The sequence below is a fragment of the Idiotropiscis lumnitzeri genome, chromosome 20 (genome assembly GCF_059441095.1).
Source record: "Idiotropiscis lumnitzeri isolate Australia: NSW breed Sydney's pygmy pipehorse chromosome 20, RoL_Ilum_1.0, whole genome shotgun sequence".
Classification (NCBI taxonomy): Eukaryota; Metazoa; Chordata; class Actinopteri; order Syngnathiformes; family Syngnathidae; genus Idiotropiscis; species Idiotropiscis lumnitzeri.
In genome coordinates, this window is record NC_142410.1 from 5,673,245 (window position 1) to 5,695,821 (window position 22,577).

The 22,577-nt window shown below is 44.7% G+C and overlaps 1 protein-coding gene across 4 annotated transcripts; it reads right to left on the bottom strand.

Moving 5' to 3' along the window:
* Nucleotides 1-661: 661 nt before the first annotated feature.
* On the bottom strand, nt 662-22,141 carry ep300a (EP300 lysine acetyltransferase a). Of its 4 annotated transcripts, none has more exons than XM_088283753.1 (31): nt 21,632-22,141; nt 19,133-19,821; nt 17,661-17,840; nt 17,033-17,363; nt 16,031-16,144; nt 15,585-15,824; nt 15,401-15,506; nt 15,172-15,297; nt 14,961-15,078; nt 14,740-14,881; nt 14,436-14,510; nt 14,148-14,233; nt 13,699-13,851; nt 12,772-13,260; nt 12,015-12,423; nt 11,814-11,932; nt 11,616-11,679; nt 11,301-11,476; nt 10,685-10,773; nt 9,408-9,488; nt 8,317-8,373; nt 8,156-8,233; nt 7,997-8,064; nt 7,753-7,903; nt 7,512-7,658; nt 7,196-7,309; nt 6,947-7,112; nt 6,629-6,796; nt 6,389-6,550; nt 5,850-6,131; nt 662-5,626 (listed from the first exon to the last, which is right to left on the bottom strand). In XM_088283753.1, the coding sequence occupies exons 1-31, from the start codon at nt 21,723-21,725 to the stop codon at nt 2,552-2,554; spliced, it is 8,349 nt and encodes a 2,782-aa protein (XP_088139879.1). In that variant the 5' UTR covers nt 21,726-22,141; the 3' UTR covers nt 662-2,551. The 4 variants fall into 4 exon arrangements, with proteins under 4 accessions (XP_088139879.1, XP_088139877.1, XP_088139878.1 ...); XM_088283751.1 differs by having other exon boundaries at nt 9,408-9,518; XM_088283752.1 differs by having other exon boundaries at nt 16,025-16,144.
* Nucleotides 22,142-22,577: the final 436 nt, after the last annotated feature.

Below are 22,577 nucleotides of genomic sequence, written 5' to 3' on the forward strand. Positions count from 1 at the left end.
CGACGTTGTCGCCATCTTCTGGACAATAGAAGAAATGCAGCCGGCGACAACTTCCAGGAATTCGCTTTGTGTCTCGTGCTATAATCTATTTTCGTTACAGAAATAAAAAATGAAAATTAAACTGTTATTCGACTTAAGCTTATCCATTCCAGAAAGCAAACGAGAAAATCAAGCTGTATTTCAGTTTTTGATATTTTAAAGTGAAATAAATAGTCGTTCTCCATTTTTTTAACGTTTGGTTCCAAACATATCCAATGACCAAAAGAGACACGTTCTGGAACGAGTCAGCAAATGTCTAAAAAGATTTTAATTTCTCATTTTTATTTCCAAAACGAAACTAGAGCACACGGGGGACACGGACCGTTTTTTTTTGGGTGTTTTTTTTTTTAACTTTTGTTTGACTCGAGTTTTCGGACTTCACCAAAAAAATAAAATTTACGGTTCAGATCTATAGTGTTATTGAGTTTAAAAGTGCCCATTAGTGGTTACTGGCATTTCTATTCATGTCAGTGGGGGATGTGATTAGAGTGATTAGTATTGTTTATTACAAGTGTGCGCACGGGAACGGCTTTAAACTAGTATCTCATATTCTTTGATTCCATCAAGTGTGTACACTAAATCATGCACAGGTTTGACAAAAGAATACCAAACGGTACAAACATACTTTATTGTACAATTAATTTATTGGCAAAAAACAGTCAGACCACCAAAATAACTTAAAAAAAAATGATGAAAATGGAGCAACAGTTATTTTTGCTTTCTCTCAGCAAGCACCAAAATTTTATAACAAGAGAACAAAAGAAGTGGTCAAAAATTCCATTTGAATACTTAACTAATATTTAAATAGTCTTACTTCCAGTCTCTTCTTTTTTGGAGCGGAAATGATATAAACAAAACATTTTTGTTCAGTTGCCATGGGTTTGTACAGTGACTATGTTTACATCAATATTCATGTACATGAAACATTTCTTCAAAGAGGATGGTATAATACACTCCCAGGGCAAAATGAATGACTGTCTGCAGTGTCGTTTTGCATCACCATATATTTAATACAAAACAAAACAAATTTTATCTAATAATTCTTGTAGCTTCAAGTTTTATTTCCAAAAAATAAAATTAAATAATATATCTATATATAAAAGAGTTTTTCCTTTTTTTTTTCTTATAAAATAAGTCTCAAGATATATTGCCACCTGGTTCCCCCCCCCCTCTACCCAGCAACCTCAATGAAAAATAGTGAGCATGTGACAGTTGTCTCTGTAAAAAGCTAAATAACCACTTTTGAAATCTTTTAGGTCACACGACTAGAAATCAAAACCCCCTGGCATCGCCTCAACTTGGCGTGTTTCACATCCAGCTTGTGGGATTATTAATGTGTGACAAAACGTCTGCTTCACTTCAAACAATACACAAGGGGGGGGGGGGGGCGCATCGGTGCGTGTGGCCTCCTAACACCTTATACCAAACCTTGAAGGAAAGACAAATCTCAACACTGTACAGCAGCTTGGGAGTACTTGTGTGTGTTTTGTTTTTATACACACAACAAATAACCAATCTAAAAGGGGGGGGGGGAATTTAAATGTTTTGAACTATATACACAATTAGTTTTTTTTCCATCTTTCTTTTTCTTTACAAAATACAGTATCTAAACCCACCATTTCTTAACTTTGTACAATACTAACAAAGAATTTAACTGTGACTGAGAGCAAGTCGTAAGGATGAAAAGGGAGTTGGAGGAGCCTGACAGGCATTTTGCAAACCTCTTCAGCATCCAAATAAAAATACAGAAACAAAAAAAAAAAATTCTCTCCTCAGCACAAAGGCAAGGATGGAAAATATATATACACAAATTTCAATTTAGCACGACTCAAACTCTCGACCAAAATTGGCCTCGCCAGCTCTTTGGAGAGCGAGGGAGGGGTTTCAGATGCAATAGTAAAACTATTAACACCCCCCCAAAAATGTGAGTTTATAGATGGTGGGATGTAAAAATTATGAAAGAGCTGAAATGCAAAACGTGTTGAGGCTTGTTTTACAATCCGTTGACAGAAAAACAAAGTAGAAATCCAGAAAGAATATATACTGTATTACTCATCCTTCTCCAAAATAGATACAATCAAGACTGGGTATTTGCGGAGGAAAATTATCCTTATGGGGAAAAAAAAAAAAATTACAGCTTGTCAACTCACTTTCAATTTTTCGCCACATTTAAAATATTAAAAATATTCATAAAAAGGCAAAAAATTATCTGTCCCCAAAAATATTGTGTAATAGACTACGGAAGAAATATCTTCAACCTGAAACGTTGCCCTTCCACCATTTTGTACACAGCTGGCAAAAATAGATAGATATATATTAACAGCAATAACTTACCATTGTTTTTAATTTATTCATTTATTGACTTCTAGGATTTTATGCTGCTTATCTCCCATAGGAAGCTTCAGTTCATTTTTATACATCACAAAAATATTTAAATTAAAAAATTAAAACGTGTAAAATTTTTAGTTGGACTCTCCTCTCGTGGCAGTTTATCATGAAGACACAAAATGTGCTACATGAGGTCCAAACTGTTGTGGTTCATGTTCGCTGCCAGGTCCTGGTTGTTATTGTTGTTGTTGTTGTTGTTATTATTATTATTATTAGTTGGGGCCAACATATCTGACTGCCCCCCTTGGTTGGCATGCATGGCTGCCATGCCACTCAGCTGAGAAATGATGGAGTTCTGGTCCGAGCTGAACTGTCCGGGATCTACAGGACCGCCTGACGGCTGCTGCTGCTGTTGCTGCAGCGGCGCCATATTTGGGTGATGTTGGCCAATGTGGGCGGGGTGGGGCGAGCCGGTTTGGGTCTGCGGAGAAATGCGGTGAGGCGATGGCTGTGGCTGAGACGACGAGGACGACGACGAGGGCTGCATGCGCGGAGACGGGCTCGAGTGAGGAGGCTGCGACTGCGGCCGCGGCGACGGCTGCGGGGACCTCACCTGATTGCTTAGTGCACCCGCCGGGCCCAGGCCGCCTTGGCCTTGGAGGTGGGGGTGGGGGTGCGGGGACTGGGCCATCTGTTGCTGGGGGCTCATGGGGCTGCTGTGCTGGGCCGGGGAGCCCCCACCCAGGTGCTGCTGCTGGAGGAGCCTCTGGTGGATGTTCTGGTGAATCAGAGCTTGGGAGGTTTGGGGCAACGGGGGCCCGCCTTGCTGTTGCTGCCCCGGTACGGTTTGTCCCGGCTGGAGCGGGGTGCCCCCCGGCGCGCCTCCGCCCGGCCCTCCGTCTTGCCCTTGAGGCCCTCCCATTGAATTTTGTTGCTGTTGTTGGTGCATTTGCATTTGGTGCAGCCTTTGTTGGAGAGCGGCGGCCACTTGGGAAGCGTTGCCCGGGTAGCCTTGCTGACCCGCAACGCCCTGTGGCCCTCCTTGCTGCTGCTGCCCCGGACCCCTCACGCCGCCCCCGAGTTGGGGTTGGGAAGAAGGGGGCATTCCTGGCTGCCCTTGGCCAGGCTGCATGAAGCCCTGCTGTCCTTGTTGGAACTGTCCGTGGTTCGCCATCTGCTGTTGTTGCTGCTGCTGCTGCTGCTGCTGTTGTTGTCTTCTCAACAACAGTTCTCTGAAATGAGGAGTCATGCTGGACATACTGTTTTGTTGGCCTGCTTGCATTGCGCCTTGCTGTTGTTGCAGGACTGCCATTTGCTGTTGTTGTAGGTTGCCAGGCAACATTGGACGCTGTTGCTGCTGCAGTTGCTGAAGCTGAGCCATGGTGGGCACGTTGCCTCCTCCGCCACCGGCCTGAGCCATGTTCATTCCCGGTTGGCCCGCTTGGTTGACATTCATCTGCTGGCCGTCCATTCCAGCCAACTGATTGGGCCCGGGCCCTCCGACGCCTACTCCTGGTAGCCCACCGGCAGCCCCTTGGAACCTCACGCCACCAGGGCCTTGCGGAGGCCCCCCTTGTACTCCGGGACCACCTTGCCCCCCCTGATACCTGGCCGCTCTCTGCCTGATGAATGCCGCCATGAGCGTGGGGTTGGAGCGGAGGATGTTGAGGACTTGCTGCTGCTGGAGGGGCGAACTTGGGGAGCGAAGCGTTCTCAGGAGGTCCTGTAACGCGCCTTGCGGCAGGTTTCCCGGCCCCACCGCACCCGCTGCCCCTCCTGCCATCGCCTGCATCAGCCCACGATTTCCAGGCTGAGCTTGTTGCTGGTTGAGTTGCTGCTGCTGTTGCTGGGCGACTGCTGACTGCTGCTGCGCCGTCATATGACCCATCAGGGCGGACCTTTGCTGCGGGTTCATCCCCGGTCCCCCGGGCGCCCACTGCTGGTTGCCTTGCTGAAGTTGCCCACCACCTCCTGGCTGGAGGTGCTGCTGAACTTGAGAGGGCAATTGAGAATGGGGGCCGCCTTGCTGCATCCCAGTCAGCATCCCCTGCTGCTGAGGGTCTAACATAGTTCTGCCTACGATTCCTTGAGCCTGGGGGGGAATCCCCTGAGCTCCCATGTGCGGCATGCCCATCTGGGCCGGGTTGTTTTGGTGGTGAGGATGTTGGGGCATCATCCCCCCTTGTCCTAAACTTCGGATCTGAGCCTGGGCCTGAGCCATCTGCCTCTGAGTCTCTGCTAGCCGTTGGATTTTTAGAGCGGTCTCGACTGCTGCCAAAGGGGGTCCTGGCTGCTGGCCTTGAATGGGCATGGACCCTTGAACCTGGTTGGGTGTTTGTTGCTGCTGAGGTGGGGTGGCGGGACCAAGTCCGGGTTTGCCCAGCGACTGGTGGAGAGGAGAAGCTCCCGGTGGCCTGGGATTGTAGGGCGGCAAAGCGCCGGCATGCTGCTGCTGTAGTTGCTGGACACTCGGGAGCTGCTGTTGCTGGAGCTGAGGCACCATCTGCTGCTGGGGGGAGTTCATCACCCCCCCTCCGCCTCCTGCGCTCATTGACTGAAACTGATGGTGTAGATGATGCTGAGGTGGTATGGCGCCGCTTTGCTGCTGAACCTGCTGTTGCTGTGCGGCAGCAGCCCCGAGTCCCTGCTGCGGAGGAAGCGCGAGCATATTTCCCGAGGTGGGCGTCTGCGGCGTGGGAGGCTGCGTGCCAACAGACGTAGGCGTACCGGGACCGGTCGCTCCGTTGTTGGCTCCCGGAGAGGGCAGGCCGTTGCCCCCCGGAGCACCTCCTGGAGCCGGTTTGCCGACTCGCTGCATGCTGGCCATCCTCCTCCTCAGCATCTGGGCCTGCTGGAGCCTGTGCTGCAGCTGCTGCTGACAGAGCTTGTGCTTGATGTTCAGGCAGAACGGCACCGGGCACTTGTTCTCCTGACAGTGCTTTGCGTGGTAGCAACACAGAGCGATAAGCTGCTTGCAGATGGGACAGCCACCGTTGGTTTTTCTCTTGCAGCCTTTAGTGTGTTGGACGACGCGCTTCATCTTCTGGCAGGACGGCAGAGAGCAGTTGGCGTTTCGACACTGGCACGCGTGGACCAGCGACTGAATGCAGCGCTGGATGCTGAGGCGACGCGAGTCTCCCGGGCTCTGAGTGGTGGCGCCTGTCTGGTTGCCGCTCTCGTCGTCCAAACCGAGGCCTAACTTCTCCATCTTGTGCTCGTGGCCCTTAGTGTTGTAGCAGGTGATGCAAAGGTCATAGTCCTGAGGGGGGACGGCATGATCGACAAGTCAGTATTTCATCATATTGAAAACAAATCCACCAGTTTGTTAGGCCTTACTTGACACTATTCACAAAATGTTTGGCATATTTGCACTCCAACATTAACAGGTTAACTTAATTTGAACGTCAAAATTCAATATTTCAGGAATTTTTGAACAACTTGCTGGTTTCTAACAAGGGGCTAAAAGTCATAGCATAGCTCACCTCACACACAGTACAGTGAAAACGAGTCTCCACGTGGTGTTTGCACAGATTGCACGTGTAGACGAAACGGTCTTGGCTTTGGTTATGCAACTCCACCAACATGCACATGGAGCTCCACATAGACCGTCTCAATGAGCTGAACTCCAAGTGTTTGTCCCGGGCCAACGTTAGGAAAGCGTCGCGGCCGTCCATGAGGTCGCAGGCCATCAGCGGATCGGGGTCAACAATGGGGGGCAGCGCATTGGCCATTGGGCCCGCGATGAGCCGGATCACAAAGAATACCTACGGCGAAACAAGACACCATTACAAACGTGAGAACCATTCACAAATTTCATGAAAAGAAATTCCACAGACAATGACATTGTCAAAACAAGTTGCTTTTTGTTTGGTATTAGGGAGAAATATAGCTAATGGCAGGAGAGAAAATAAATCTTTGCACTAAAGTATGGACTTTAATCACCTCGCCTAGATAAATAATTAAAAATTAATCAATTGCTCACCCATCCCAAATGAGTAGTGAGCATTCTACTTTCTCATACCTCTTTGTGTTTTTCCATAGTGGCATAGAGCTTCTGCGAAAGGTCATTCGACACATTGGGCATCCCGGGCTTCTTCTTATTGGCTCGGCTCAGGCTGCTCTTGTTCTTACTAGTCTTCTTATTGTTCTTCTTCTTGGCATTTTTACTGTCACCTTTATTGTCCTGTGCACAAAAGCGGTCGGGGGGGATGTCACTGACACTTAACACAACCTCACACATTTACAACACTCAATTACTTACATCAATACTCTCATTAGAAGTGCTGTTCTCCTCCCTCTTCCGTTCTTCCTCCTCCTGTTCCAGCTCTTTAATACTCTCTTCCAGCACATTGGGCCAAAAGTCACCTTCAAAGTAAGGCAACTCGTTGGCGCTGGTCAAACGATCTTCCGTCGCCTGCTTGAAGATGTCCTATAAGAGAGGAATCGAAGATAAAATGTGATTACTGGGAGGTCATCAATGGGCAGGATTACATGGAACCTTGGATTCAGATTAGAATAATGGAAGAGAGGTTTCGAAAAAAATCAAATAAAATCACCAAATCGGTCAGTGCCTCCCTACCTTATAGTCGTGCACTATTCGCTCAGCCACAGCTTTGTCCAACATCTTCTTATACCACTCTTGGAGGCGTTTTGGCTTTGGAATCTTCTGGTCAGCAGGGTGGCAGTGGAAGATGTAGTCGTCCCCTTCACTGGGCGGGCAGGCCCAGATGTGCCCAGTTGTGTAGCTGAGGAGTGTCCAAGAAACGTGAGCACAGATGATGGTGTCATCCACATTGTCATAGCAAAAAAATAAATAAATAAGGCTTACCCCAACTTCTTGGCATACTCTAAGTAGCCAATGAGAATTTCATGGTAAACTGCAGTTCGCAGACTTCGTGGCCGAAAAAAATGCACACTGTCCAGGTAGGAGATGTAAACTCGTCTAAAAAAAAAGAACAGTCAATAATTTTATTTTATCAGTTTGATCAGCTTAGGGCAGCAGTATTTTTTGTGAGAATTGAATGAGAATAAAAATTTAATTTTCCATTGAGAGATTACATGAGCATAATTTAAAAGCCACCTTACCCCACAAAAAAAATAAAATTAAATAAAATTAAATAATAATAAGTGTACAATGCGCATACCTCTGATTAGGCTGTGGGCAGTCAGAGCCGTACTCTTGAACGTGCATTCCAAAAAAGCAGACATCTGCACCGTCAATGTCTTCAAATGCGAAAAGGGCTTTTGTCCTGTACGGGAAAGACTCCGACATCTCTCCACTATCCACAAATCTGAAACAAAAATCATGAAAGCCCTGCTATTAAAAACCAAAGCATGTCAAATACATCTTTTACAGGGAAAGACTTGAAAATGATGTCGACATACCTGGACTTCATGCCGGGTTTAACTTCCACAACTTTGTCCGAGACGTGCACCATGCGGATGAAGACCTCCCCAGCCTCTGGGTGGCTCTGACGTTTAAGAAAGTCGTTCACCCTCGTCTCCAGGAAGCAGCCTAACTTTGTCTGCGGCAACCCTGAAAGGAGAAAGAACCAACCAAGTTTGTTTAGGTTTTTTTTACTCCTCTACCAGAAAAAAATGAATAAGAATAAAAGATTCGGTTACTTACGTTTAGCAGAATACTTGTTCTCCCTCCTCGTCTTATTAGACTTCTTGAGGCAGCCATCACACACAAAACTAAGGCAAAACAAAAACAAAGCAGAGATTAAATCAACTTCATAATTTGCCTCGTGATGAAAACAAAAAAATATATATATATATCCCTTACCCCGATGGCCAGATTGTTTCATTGTGCAAGACACAAATCTGGTGCATCTTGCGTCCACAGTCCAAACATTCAACAAGCCTTAAATGAAGAAAGATCAAAATGTACGTTAACTGTGATTTGTCCGGTGTGAAAATTTGGTGGCTGTGAGCAGCTAAACTTACAGTTCAGGGTCCAGTGTGTCATTCTTCTTCTTCTCAAACTGCTCTTTGTTAATGGATCTGAAAGAAATTAAAGTATAAAAATGTAAAAATCTACAAAAATGCACCACCTAACTAAATTGATACGCAGCGGTTGCTTTCTTACATAGATAAACTCAACTCTGAGTGACAACAATTATATTAAACTAATTTTTTTTTTTACTGACATCTGAACAGATTAAGATGGGAATGAAAACAGCATTGGATCCCTTTTAAATGAGTTCCCAGACCTCGGGAGGTTACACTGTTACAAGCAGCTTGTGATTGATCAAAGTGTTTGTAACATCAAATCTACTACATAGAGTGCCACTAAAGAGAAAATATGGCTGAGATTATTTAAATTATGAGTAAAAATAAGGATGTAATATACATATACACACACGCACACACACAACTAAATACTACTACAACTACTGAATATAGTGATAATTTGAAAACTTTGTCAAACGTAAAATTGTTACACTGGTGTATTTTTAAATACAGAAACTACGGTACATTATTTTGGTACCATTTAATTGTTGCTAGTATTTCAGAGAAAAGGACTGTTCTTATGTTTGAGGCGTCACTAAAGCAAAAAGTCAGTTGTGCATAATTTACATCTTTCACTAAAATATTGTTTTTTTTGTTTTACTCTACTGCTGAGCTTGAATCTAACCTTTTAAGATGAAAGAACTTAGCCTAATCTTTCATTTTCTGTTTTTTGCTCTTACGTAATCATAAAACAATTTTTCTGTGAGCCTTGAACGACCAGTCAGAAGGCTCACGATTGGCTACCACTCAATGGGTTCTCTTTTTGAAATGGCTGGAATTTAATTGCCTCATTTTTTTTCCACTTCACTCAAAAGGCAACATATCTTAACCACACCGGTACTGATTTTGACTCGCAACAAAGCAAAAAATAAAATGAATGAATAAATAAACAAACACCCAAGTGGTAGCTTGGTGTACCGTATAAGTTATGCACAACTAAATTCTTAGTTTGGAGATCACTTCTGGTAACCAGGTGGTTAGAATTCCTCTCTCTCATATTTGTTACTGAAGACAAGAATACTCACGTCTGTGGCTGAGTGGGGTCATCCCCCAGGGACACGGTCTCTCCCTGGATCTCGTTGAAACACTTCTCACAGAAGTGGTACCTGTCAGCGATAAGCCCAAATTTTGGTGAACTACACCGTTTTCCCGCACAGCACAGTCAATGACCGACAGCGCATGGGAGGGCAGTCCCCGAGTGGAACGCGGGCAAGGCAGCAAGCAGAAGTGGTAGCACAGGACAGCAGGAAGTCGTCAGCGCAAAAGCCAGTCATAGGTTTGGTAGATGGGAGGGGGGAGATCAGTGATCGGAGGATGGTTGTGGAGGTTCATGGTTGAGCGGGGCGAAAAAAAAAAAAAAAAAAGCCAATGGGTGTATCACAACCATTGGAAGGGGGGGGGGGGGGGGGCGACAAGTCACATGGACCGGGAACATGACAAGACAAACATGGATGACAACACAAGAGCAGAGAGCCGAGGCAAAGCACAGATTAGCCATTTGGACATGAAATAGGATGAGCATAAAACAATCACCCACACGGCTAAGAGCAGGGGGGGCACAAACAATGAGTGCTTTAACAGGGAAAGTGGACTGGGGGAAGGAGGTTAGAGCGCAAGATATTATGCACACGCACGAACGAACAAACAAACACAGAGGATAGCTTAGTTGTTGATTCATTCAATTAGTTAATTTTAAGGGTGGTATTTTCCCTTTCTAGCCTCAAAAAGTAGTCAAAGGGAACTACAGATGTTAAACGCCCGGGTCAGGCAAACCTTGACACTATACAATGAACGGTTTCTACGGGTGCATCTCAGTGAAACACAATATTGTGCAAATTGATTTATTTCAGCATTTAAAAAGTGAAACTGATTTAAATTCACTACACGCAGGGTGAAATATTTCAATTTGAGTTTACGAGAGCAAGTACTTTTTCCACAATGACCCAAATAGCAGTGAATGGTAATTTTATATAAAACTTGAAAATCTTTTGTCTGATATTTACATTTGGTTGATGCTCTCGGATTAAAGTAGTGAAGCAATGCAAATAAATTGAGATGACTTTTTCATGGCACTGTAAATCATTTTCTACAATATTGTGCATTATGAAGATGCCCCTGTAAAATAGCTAACCACAAGACCGACGTGTAGAATACAGACGTACTAGGAAGAACATGAAAAAAATAACACAAGGAACATGATGCAAAAGAACAAATTAATCAGATGATCTTATTTTCATATTAACCACAAGTACCCGTCACTTTCTCTATTCAACGTGATGATATGAAATTCCTTCCTCTGTACCTGTTCTGGTAGCTGAAGTAAGCAGCGTCGCGGGGAATGGTGCACAGCTGCTTTCCATAGCAGCACAGCGTCTGAGGGGAGAACTCCAGCTGATGGGAAGAAACAAAGAAGCAGGCAATGACTAGATTATTTTGGTTATTATTACCAGCATCTAACAGAAAATACAATTGACTCAATTTGGAACATTTGGTGGATTCCAGTGCCAACTCCGATCGATAATGAAAACTTTAGGGTTAAGTTGGGAATGATTGATTTTATAAGACCAATGTTTTAATTGTCAGATGTTCACCCTCACAGCAAAAAAGCACCATTTTGTTGTATTTATCAGTCTAATGAGAAATAAAACATGGCAGTGGCGTGCCCAAGGCCAATTTTAGCTCCAAACCCGCAGCTTCCACTTTCAAGAATGAGTGACGTGCTTCCTTATAAAGCATTCCAAAAACATGTAAATTTGTTTTGCAAATCCAAATTCACAATGAATACGGCTTGACATGGCATCGTTGCCTGTCAAAAAAGAAACTGATACAACATGAGGGAATGCACATCATACTGGTTACATTGTAATTCGTTTAGAGAGCCATACGACTGCTTTATTTATCATCTTGCTAGATCTCACCTTTCTTCCACAACAGTAACCAAGTCTCTGCATGACTGGGTCAATCTCCTGTTCGAAGACCTCCGCCAGTTTGGAGCAGCACTTGTAGACTCGAGATGTTTTGCGATTGTACAGCCAAGCGTTGTTGAACATCAACCAGATGTCATCCACATACTGCCAGGGATCCTGATACTGACCTATAAACAAAAACACACGGGGTCATGGAGAGGTCATACACTAACAGCCTCAAAAGAGCTAAATTGCAACCGTTAGAGGTTTCTCCAGATTTACCCCTAAAAAAAAAAACACGCTGTAACATTCGGGAGAAATACTGACCCGTGTCGAGCTTCCGCTTGATAGTGGACAAATCCATGGGGTTCTTGACAATGTCAAAGTAGTCCTGTAAAAACATCATGAGCATGTTTTACATCACGTGAAAAGGAGATAAAATGAAAACATTTCGGGGGAAAGACACAAAGCACTGGATGGTCACAAAAATGTAATGTTGGGTTTATAAGCCACACGTTAACGTACAGGTATGCACAGCAGCTGAGGATCAACAGGCATCCTGAAGGGCAGCGACTCCGGTTCTTGCCTGTAGAGGGACTCCAGTGTAGGCATTAGGGCCTGGCGAAGCTCTTCTGGCTTGAAAACTTGAAAAAAAATGGAGACACTGATTGAGATATTGAAAAAGAAAAAAAAAAATACAGAGATCAAAGATAAACTTTTGCATACTCTTCTTTTTTGCTGGCGCTTGTGATACAGCTCCGTCGGATGATTGTTCTTCCTCTTTCAACTCCTTTTTCACCTCTGGCTTCTTGTCTTCGGTTTTCACAATCGACGTTGGCGGGGTGGCTGACGTATCCATTGGAACTACCTTGCCTCCTTCCCCAGGACATTCCTCCTTTTTAACCTCAATTTTCACAGGACTTTCCTCCATTTTGACATTGCCGAGCTTCCCCCCCTTGGAGCCGCCGCCGGAGTCGCTCTCCTCCGCGTCATCCTGCAGCTTGACTTCGGACTTATGGTCCGTGATGGTGGTCGTGGTGTCCGACTGTACATGCTGGGAGGAATTATCCAGGCTGTTGACAGAAGCTGGAGTCAAAGCCTGACTGTCCGCTTGGAATGAACCCTTTTGGGACAACTGCAAGGAGAGAGAAAAAAAATAGGAAATGACGGCACGCTGTAGAATGGTGCGCATAAAATTATTGGCAACCAATTACTACGCCTTATTTAAACATTATATCCAACAAATTACTACTCCCTATTGTAGTTTTAATATTGACGTTGAAACAAATACGAACATGGGATGTTTCATGTGGCACTTGAAATGTACAATGAAATAGTAAACAAATAAAAATGGATATAGGCATATAGAGGAACGAGCAACGAGAAAACGTAGTGCGAATCCAACCGGATCAACCACATTAAAACATTTTAGGGCTTTGGTGTCTAAAGTGCGAATGGTTGTAAACAGTTAAACAACACTGACCGGAGTGCGTGGCAGCTGAACACCATGTGGTGTTGAGCTTGAGCCAAGTCCAGGGTGAGATGGCGTAGTGGAACCAGGCCCGATGTGCGGCTGCTGGAGCGGCTTGTTGGAGCCAGGACCCTGGCCCAGCTGGTTCTGCTGGGAGGCTTGGGGTGGTGCCAACTGCTGCGCTGCGTTAGGGGTGTGCGGCTGAGGGGTCTGGGAACCGGCGAGTCTGGGGGGTGTCTGGTGAGGTGTAGGCGAGCGACTGTGAGCCGGGGAGGGAGAGCTGCCACGCATGGCTCCTAAATGGGGGATGGAGTTGGGTTGCTGGTTTGCGTTGGGAGTCATCGAGGAGTTAGGGCCTCCAACAGTCGAGTTGGGGCCTCCAGCAGCGACACTCTGAGGACCCATGGGTCCCACAGAGGAGACTCCGCAGGTACCGCTTGCCGAACCTGGTTGTGCTAAAGGACTAGCAACTGGTAGGGAGGGGGGCGTGCCCATCTGCGTCTGAGATTAAAGCAAACAGAATGAATCTTTAGGACAGTAATGAAAATCAAGGATGAACAAGATAGAATTGGATAAAAAATGTTGACTCTGCTTTTGTAAAGCTCCACTCTGTTCGCAGCATGTTAGCGCAAACAGTGCACACAAGCGGAGGGCGCTTTGAACTAGGAAAGCTGCAATAAATGTTTGCCCGTAAACTCAGATTAAATCAATAAAATCAATTCATCGCCAAGCTTTAATAAATGTGATGTGCAAGCAACCACTATGTTCTGCACACAGCTTGGAGTGGTTGCTTAGTTTCTGCAATTACACATAAATGCTGGTAAAGAAAGTCAAAACAGCCAAATCCATCTTTTGAATGACTTTAACCAGAACTGACTTGAATCCTTTAATTCGCCCTGACATAATAAATCACATGCACTCCCACTTTTATGACCTTACCTGCGCCATGCCTCCCTGCGGTCCCGGCTGTGCCATCCCAGGAGGAGTCGTTCCGACCACAGGTCCCGAGCCAGGAAACTGCCCCTGGGACAGATACTGGTTCTGAAGCTGGCTAACATTAGGCTGACCCATCCGAGGTCCAACCATTCCCATCTGGAGGTACAGGCACATATATGGAAAAGGATGACCATTTTTCATCTCGTGGCGTACCAAGACAAGGGAAGCTCGATTGTGTGAGGCAGAGTGTTAATATTAATCATGCTGCTTTTAATGTCACAAAAGACGGATTTTGATGCGTCAATGTAATAAATGAATACATTTTTCACAGCTGCCACCGTGAAAAATAACGAAATACTTGCTGACAAAAGAGCCAATGAACAATTCTCCAGAAATAAATACATACACAATGTGAGCTAATGTAATACACGTAAAGTTCATATTCTACTGACCTGATTTCCAGATGTTCCCAAGGGGAGAGGAGGAGTAGACCTTTGGGCCATAGACTGCAACCCCATCTGATTGAATTGATTCATGCCTGACAAAACACGCCCACTGTTAGTACAACACGTACCACTTCAATCGCAAACCACAATTTACATCTGGAATAAACATAAGGCATTGAATCAATGTTCTTGTTGCTTTTCGGCAGTAACAACAAGATAATCTCTTGCAAGCATGCATGTGGTACCATATGTGACTTTTCAAATAATGTGGGCAGGACCCAAATGATTGTATACCTGGGCTTTGCATCCTGTTTACCATTTGATTGGGTCCAGTGGGTCGTACCATTGATGGGTCAGGGAGGGGACCATCTGGGAAAAACGGAGGATGATATAAAATACTTTATTTCTATAGCGTATGTCACAACAGCTGGAACTTGAACAAAGTGCTTTCCATATGGTGCAATTCAAATTAGCAGGAAATTAGACACGTAAATGATGGCCATCCCCTTACAAGATAGTCAGTAATCGTTCACAAAAACACGGCAGTCCAATCGATAATTATCCAATTCAAGTCCAAGCGCACGTCTTGCACACTCACTTGGAGGCAGTCCAGCAGGAGACTGACCCATGCCGGTTGGGCCAAGACCAAGACCCTGCTTCTGGAGACGGGTCCTCCTCTTCTCCTCCAGTTCTTTCTGGATTTTATAGATCTTCTCAGCAAGTAAGTGATAGTACTCACCCTGCCCAAAGAGACACATAAAACTAAATTAGAATCTGAGTACTTACAAGGGTTATTCAACGACACCCGTGGCAACTTACTCTAGTGTTTGCCGACTCGTACATGTCTCCTTCAACTTTTCTGGCATAAGCCACCAAGTTCTCCATCCGACGGTCTTTTAAAGCTGCAGGATCCGGAGTCGGAAAGATGGCCTGAACACTGCGGGTGAAGAAAAAAAAATAAAAATTTAACTCATGGTCAGCATTGCATATACTAAATGAGAAACGAACACAAATAGTGGTCGGTACTTACAGCTTGTGTACCAAGTGGTTTCGCAGGTCCTGCGTGATGTCCTCGTGCCAGTTTTTTCTCATTCCTGTGGAAGAGGGAGGGCCTGCTGTGGGCATGGAGCCAACCCCACTGGCATCATTCATCAAACTGGAGAGCAAATAAATGGAAAACGCATCTTTCAAATGTCAATTTAGGAGGTACATAGAGTTCAAAAGTATTAGGACTGATCAGATGGAGTCTTCCTACGTACCCCTGGCTATTCACATTGAGATGCATCATAGTGTCTTGCAGTAAGTTGGCTTGTTGATTCTGAGAAGGCGCACCCACACCTCCGTTAACTCCCATAGGGTTCGCTCCTAGACATTAAAAAAAAAACCTTCACATATTTGCATCACTTGTGTCACCACAAGTCATTAAGATGGAAGCCAACTTACCCATTGGGTTCATCGGCCTCATACCAGCCTGGCCTTGGAGGGCCTGGTTGGACATGTTGGACTGAGAATGCTGACCCTGGATCTGGTTTCCCTGGTAGGTGAGACCCAGTGCTGCATAGGCTCTTTCTATCGAACTGGGGTCAATCTGGCTCGGGGGATTGAGGTTAGGTGCACTTGGTTGGCTACCTGGGACTGACCCAAGAGAACTACCCAGACCTGCAGCAGCTGCACCAAGAAGAGCTGTGACGACATAAGAAAATAGAGGACAATTAGACACGTTTAGCTTCTTTTTTTTTTTTAAATAGCTGCGTTGTTGTGGAAATTATTAAAGCAAGCATAACAGTCACAATGATTACTAAAACAGTCAATGACGGAGCATATTGCTTCCAATGAGGAAAGAAAAAGTAATAATAAATAAAAAGTTTTGGTCAGATACAGACACTCACACTGCGGGTTCCTCTTGTCGCCAGCGTTCTTCAGTGGCAGGCAGACTGGACAGTCATGTCGAGTGCAGTTCTTCCAGTGGGAGATGATTTGCCTTGAAGATGCGCAGTGAGCAACTGAGGAAGAAAATGGATGCAATTATGGTTTGTTCCTGTCGGTTAGACGTTTGTGTTCCGAGTTTGACAGAAACGGAAATCGCTATACATTGAGTGTCAAAGACAGCTTAGTAGCGATTTACAATGAAAATTGGTTAAACTACAGTGTTTCCCTGCTATATTGCGGTTATTCTTTGCAACCTTTTCGTATTGCATTTTACGGTATAAAGTGAAGTCCGAATTTAGAGCTGTGTGCCTTTAGTTGTGTTGCAACATGGAACAAAATTAACAAGAAGTGTAGAAATGTCCCATGTAAAGTGTAACATTTCATTGCTTAGCCATTCTGTGTCCCCCCCCGAGCAGAGAGAATACGTGTATGCGAGTAGAGCTGAGCGATTGATTGATAAAATCTTGGGCATTGGGCCAATTTCCTGCCCCAAAATTAAAAAATATGCATTTTTCCCCAAAGTGGCAACCGAAGCACGTGTACAGGGAAGACGCGGTGGCTAAAAGAGACGATCTTGTTTACTAAGGAGGCACAGTTTTGTTAGCCATCTGGAATTGGTTCAAGGTTTGCAGCGCCGTCAATGAGCATAACCAGTCAGTTGCAAAATGCTTGAAAGGCTGCGGAAACCAAAGCGAGAAGCCCAACCAAATCGTTTCAGCATTTAAAACACACAAAAAGCAGCAAATGTTGCTCTGTGCGCAACATGGAATGGAAAATTCCCATTAAGAAACAAACATTCGCACGTATTGCGGGTGGGCGTCAAACCCATCCATTCCGCTCTAAATAAAACTCCTTTCAAGACTTGTTTTGAGCATTAATTATAACACATGATGGTGAAGGATCAATAACTGATGACTACAAAGGCAATTCACGTTGAATTCATTAGTGGTGCGTCGACTGACCCTGACAATGCTTGCCGGCTTGGCAATGAGTCATGTGATTGAGGACGTTCTTCATGGTGCGGCAATGAGGCAGGTTGCATTGCCGGACCTCGCCGTTGGCTTGCTCGCGCCGCTGACATTTGTGGGCGTGAAGCAGGAGAACGAGCTGCTGCTGGATCAGTTTGCGCTTCTCTGGATCAGCGGTGGGCGGCGCCCCAGCCGCTGCGGAGGCTGCCGAGACCTGGGCGCCAGGACCCACCAGACCTCCTTGAGCGCCGGGGACCATGCCAGGTGCCCCTCCCACTGGTGCAACTGCGGGTCCGCTAACACCCGGCTGGGACTGCTGTGAGCCCTGCGGAAGAGAGGGAAAAGGATGTAAGCAGGGTGGCATGGTTGAGAGAGGGTAAGTACATTAAGAGATAATAGGGCGCAGGCGATGAATTCAGTTATGAAATAAGAGCAGGCGGAGAATGAGAAAAGACAAGGCCAGATAAGAGATCAAAGCAAATGGTCACCGTTGAGTCACATTGAAAGAAACAGTCAATGGGGGTGAGAAGGCGTACTGAGTAATGAATACTAAAAAGTCAAGGTTAAGTTGAAGCAAAATATTTCAAACGGCAAAAAGCATTTTATTGACACGCTTTCTTACCATGGTGGCCATTCCTTGAATGGGCTGACTCTTCTTGTCCACACCAAACTGCGCGAGGCTGTTGGGCATGGGGCCTTTATTCTGATGTTGAGGGCCCATTCCCGCACCACCGAGGCCTTGATTCCCCTGCGATGCATATGGAGCGCCAAAGGAGACTCCCTGGTTGCCCATCATCGCCATCTAGAAACAAAAAAGGGGTCAGAATCAACACAAGATCATATTTACTGTGGACGCTGTCTACTAATACAACCCCCAAAAAAAATGCAATATATTAAATCCACCAGCACAAATGGAACTGTTAACTGATTTCTGTACAACCAAATCCTGAGTTTATTTTTCCCTACGCCCACCCCAAAAAAAAAGCATTCCGTTGAAAAATGAATAAAAATGTTCTCTCGCTTATTTTGAGATTTTTTTAAAGTAAGGAAATAAATTGCTAAGCCAACAATCACAACAATTCTGACACTCCAAAAGTATTGACAGACAAAAACACAGACGTAGCTCTATTTATCAGCAGCTCCGTCTCAATGATTTCACGCTAGCTCCATCTTTCACGAGCAGTAGTAGCACCTTTTGCAATTTACATTCAAGACTCTTCCGCGCTTAGAAACTGAAATTTATCTCAAATTTGAAACAGATCCAAAACAAGAATGTAGACACTCATGATTTTACTTTTGCTATTTACCTCCAGCGATGACTATTACTCGACACATTTTTTGTCGCTTTTTTCTTTCGTTGTGGTGCTATCAACAGTGGCGGATGGGGACTAGCATGTAACGGCTAACATGTTCATTGGCACGTTAAAAACTGTTGGCAACCAGCTAATCCAAATATAGCGGTCCATTTCTGAAGTTCTTCATCAAAGCAGACTGATTATCTTTTGGGTTTAATCAAAATAAGACATTTGCAAATATACGCTTTGACTTGAGTAAACAATGACTGAACAGATAACTGAGTCAGTTATCATTTTACAGTAAACTTCAACTGGGGGTGACAATTAAACAGCTTGAAGCAAGCACACTTTACTCCTTTTTGGAGAACTGTGCAAGTGAGACCATTTGTTTCCTCGAAGTGATGTTAAAAAGGCTCAAATTTCTTCATGCAAGAAAACAGGATAAGGAATATTTTTTTAAAAAAATGTTTTCGTGAGTTTAAGAGTGTTTTGAAAAATATTCTAAATGAGTAGGGGGGGTAAAACAACAATACATAAAAATATATATAGAAGGTCTCTCGGTGTTGCGGATTTTCACCAATCACGGGTAGATGAAATGACAACAAACCAACATTTTCAGTTAAATCAAAGCTCTCAACCTCCACCACTTATACAATATACTTAATTGTCAGAAACATAAGCAGAGGAGATTCTTGATATTTTGAAACAGCACGCACACATGGTTGTATGTTACAGAAAGACTTGAGCACCCCGGTTTTAAAATGAATGCCATTAAGAATGTTCATTAATGAGTCCTCACCTTATTCAAAGCGCCAGGTTGTTGCCCTCGGACGCCTGCCTGCCCTACACCTCCTTGTTGCTGTAACGTTTCAGCTAACAGGTTGCTGTTGCTGCCCATCCCTTGATTCCCGAAGCCCATCCTGGGAGAACCATTCATCACTTGGTTCCCCATCATGCCTGCTTGCGACTGTCCGTTATTTCCTTTCTGCTGTGCTGCAATCATGGCCCTGTTCATGCCACCCATCATTCCAGCGACGGCATTCTGCTGCATCATGTTCGCTTGCTGCTGGGGGTTGAGGTGTTGTTGTCCTTGCCCCATTATCTGCTGAGGTACCTGCCCAGGGCATGCCTTCATGTTTGCCATGTGTTGTCCAATGGCGGTCGGGCCACCTGGATTTCCCAAGGCCCCTTGGTGTCCCTGTGGGCCGGACGTGGGTGCCCCTGAACGTAGCAGCTCCGACAGCTGTTTATGCTTGGCTACCGCATCCTGACCGCCGCCGATGCCCCCGGCGCCTCCTCCTGGACCGAGCCCAAATCCCATCCCTCCTCCTGGGCCTCCGCTGCCTCCTCCAGGACCGAGACCTCCAGGGCCGCCCCCCAGGGTGGTGTGCAACTGGTTGAGATCACCCCCATTGACAAGGCCTGGTTCATTAGTGCTGATGAGCTCATCTGGAAGGTCATGCTCCAAGTCGAACAGTGAGCCAAAATCTGAAACGGATCACAAAGTTTGCATAAATGGAGCTGGCACGTCAAGGAAAACGCAGAAATGTCTCAGCCGAATTGTAAGCGTGAGAACACTTCATTTCTCATGTGTGACAGTGGACATACAATGAATATACTAAGCATAACACTATGTGCATGAATGTATGTGCAAACACACACCCAAAAATGTCTTGCAACTGTTCCCCCCCTCCCAAAAAAAAAAAAAAACATAGCTCGTAAAAGCATAAACCCAGTGTGTATAACGTTTGTGTTTAACAGCAAAATGAACAGGCAAAAAAAAAAGACAGCTATCAACATTTATGTTAGAAATTCTGACCAGAAGGGGCATTGCTAGTTCCTTACAAGACCCAATTGCTTCTCATTAACAGCAACAATGAGAATGTTCTGGATTTATTATTATAGCTTATCAACATTAAGTTTTCCAGCTTTGTCGATTTACAGACATCAATCAGATGTGTTTTGGCAATACGCATCTTTAGGTCCATTTGCAGTACACATTGAGCAATATTACTTTGTACATTTCACATCTCTGACTTCAATGCGACTGTTTGGTGGATCATAACCACAGTACTGCCATTTGCATTGCATAATTTCATTTTGGTTTAAGTGTAGCTTTTACAGTGTTTTTATCTCTTCCGTATTTTGTATATTTCATTCTTAATTACAAACTTTGAGTTCTTTCTGCCAACAACAATAAAAGGCTTTCAATTGTATTTTGATATACAGTACCGTCAATTGACATGTCCACTTGTTGAGCTTCCATTTCAGTTACCAAAACCCTAACTTTGAAGTCATTTTGATGGCGCACCTCCTATATTAAAGCAACTTAAAAATCTGAAAAAAATGCATGACATTTTCAAAAACCGCCTTAAGATAAAACAAGGTATTTTGTTGTCAGTAGACTATTTGCCTCCATCTAAATATATTTTAACTTTACAACACAAAGAATGATAATTGTGTGTAATGGTTGAACCACTTAACTACGATAGGCAGACACTGACAACCAATTGCAGCTATTTAACATAATGAAAATTAAGTAGAAAAGAAAATGAAGAGGTTGAGATAGGACTGACTTTTATGCACATTAGTGTGTCTACGTGCCAACTTGATTTTGATGCTTTGGACATGGCGCTGTCCATACTCCATGCTACCCAGTTTGACGACCAGGCCACTTTTCCAGCTGCAGCCATACACCATCCACCAAAACATCCGCCAGCTATGGCGATTAAAGCATAAGCACCAGTCCAAAATAAAAAATAACTCGAGTTTAGCTCATATCGTCGACATTTTTTGCTTTTGTGAAGACCTCAAACGGTTGCTTACAAGCAGGGGAACTCAGGTTTGTGATGGGGGGGGGGTGAACGGGGGGTGGCAGATTTGTTTTAAACGCTAGAGAAATTTCGACTTCAATGAAACAAGGCCGGCAGGCATTGGTTTGTTGTCAGTATAATAAAAGTGTCCGAACGTGACCATTTGTGCTCGTATTCAACTTGTGGTAAAGTCCGGCTGTAAAGACAGTTAGACACGGGACAGTCAAGTCTTCAGTTAGGTAGCTTAGCAAATGGCTAACGGGGCTAGCTCCGGCTGTAATGGTTGGAAGCATGCGAGCTAGCTGGGAGGGCTCCTCCGCACGTCCGACACACTCGCTACCTAGCATGGCTAACGTTAGCCAGCTACGACAAAAACACAAGAGGAATCCCGCATCTTCGCCCGCTTCCAGGCGCACGGAAACGGGCAAAAAAGCCAAAGTTGACAAATAAGACAACCACAAGTGATATATCAAAGACATACGTACCGTTTCCATCGCTGGCAGAGGCGGAAAGTGCCGGAGAGGAGAGTTTAGGCCTCTTGGCTGAAGGCGGGCCAGAGTCCAGAACGTTCTCGGCCATATTTTTTCGAAATAAAAATATATAAAGTATCCACAATTGCAGACGATTTCACGCCGTCAGAAACTCATTCCTTTCCGTTCCCAATCTTGCGACTTTTCCCCCTCCTTTAGGGGGATTAAGAGGGGGAAAGTCCCGTGTACAAATTACTCCTCTTTCCCTGGGTTCGCCTCTCGATTTCAGCCTCGGCGTATAATCAACCCCCCTCCTCCCTCCCTCGTCGGATTTTTTGTTCTTTATAAATTTCTGCTAGCGGAGGAGGAGGGGGTCGGTGAAAGTAAAGAGGGGGAAACGCACGTAGCGGCTTCCCCCCTAAACTTTGACAGCTTCTTCGGATGTAAATAAAGTGTCCTCGGGTCTCTCGTCCATGGCTGCATCCGTCATTTCAGCCTCCTTTCCAGCGGAGTCTGACTGGAGATAATGTCGGGTAGAGGCGGCTCGTTTGCCTGCCAAGTGATGGTGGTGCCGCTGGTGGGAGGATATGTCAATTCAAAAAATATATTTTTAAATAAAATAAAAGTAAACGGACAACAAAATAAATTAACTTGTGTAAGTGCAATGGTGGGAAAAAAAAGTTCCCCCTCTTCACGTTAAAAGTTGATTATAAACAAATAATTCACACCTTCGAAACCTTGATTTTTGTTCAGAATAATTAATCCTGTTTCTCATGGGCAGGAAAAATAAAGAAATACATTAAAATAGCAATATTCATTTCATTGAACCAAATCGGCTTGATTTTACACGAAAGAGAGACAAAGCATTATGGGATTCCTGTGCTGCTCGTTAAAATCAAGTTTTCTGCAATTTTTTTGCACGGGCATTCTTATTTATTTAGTATGATTTTAAATTGTAATT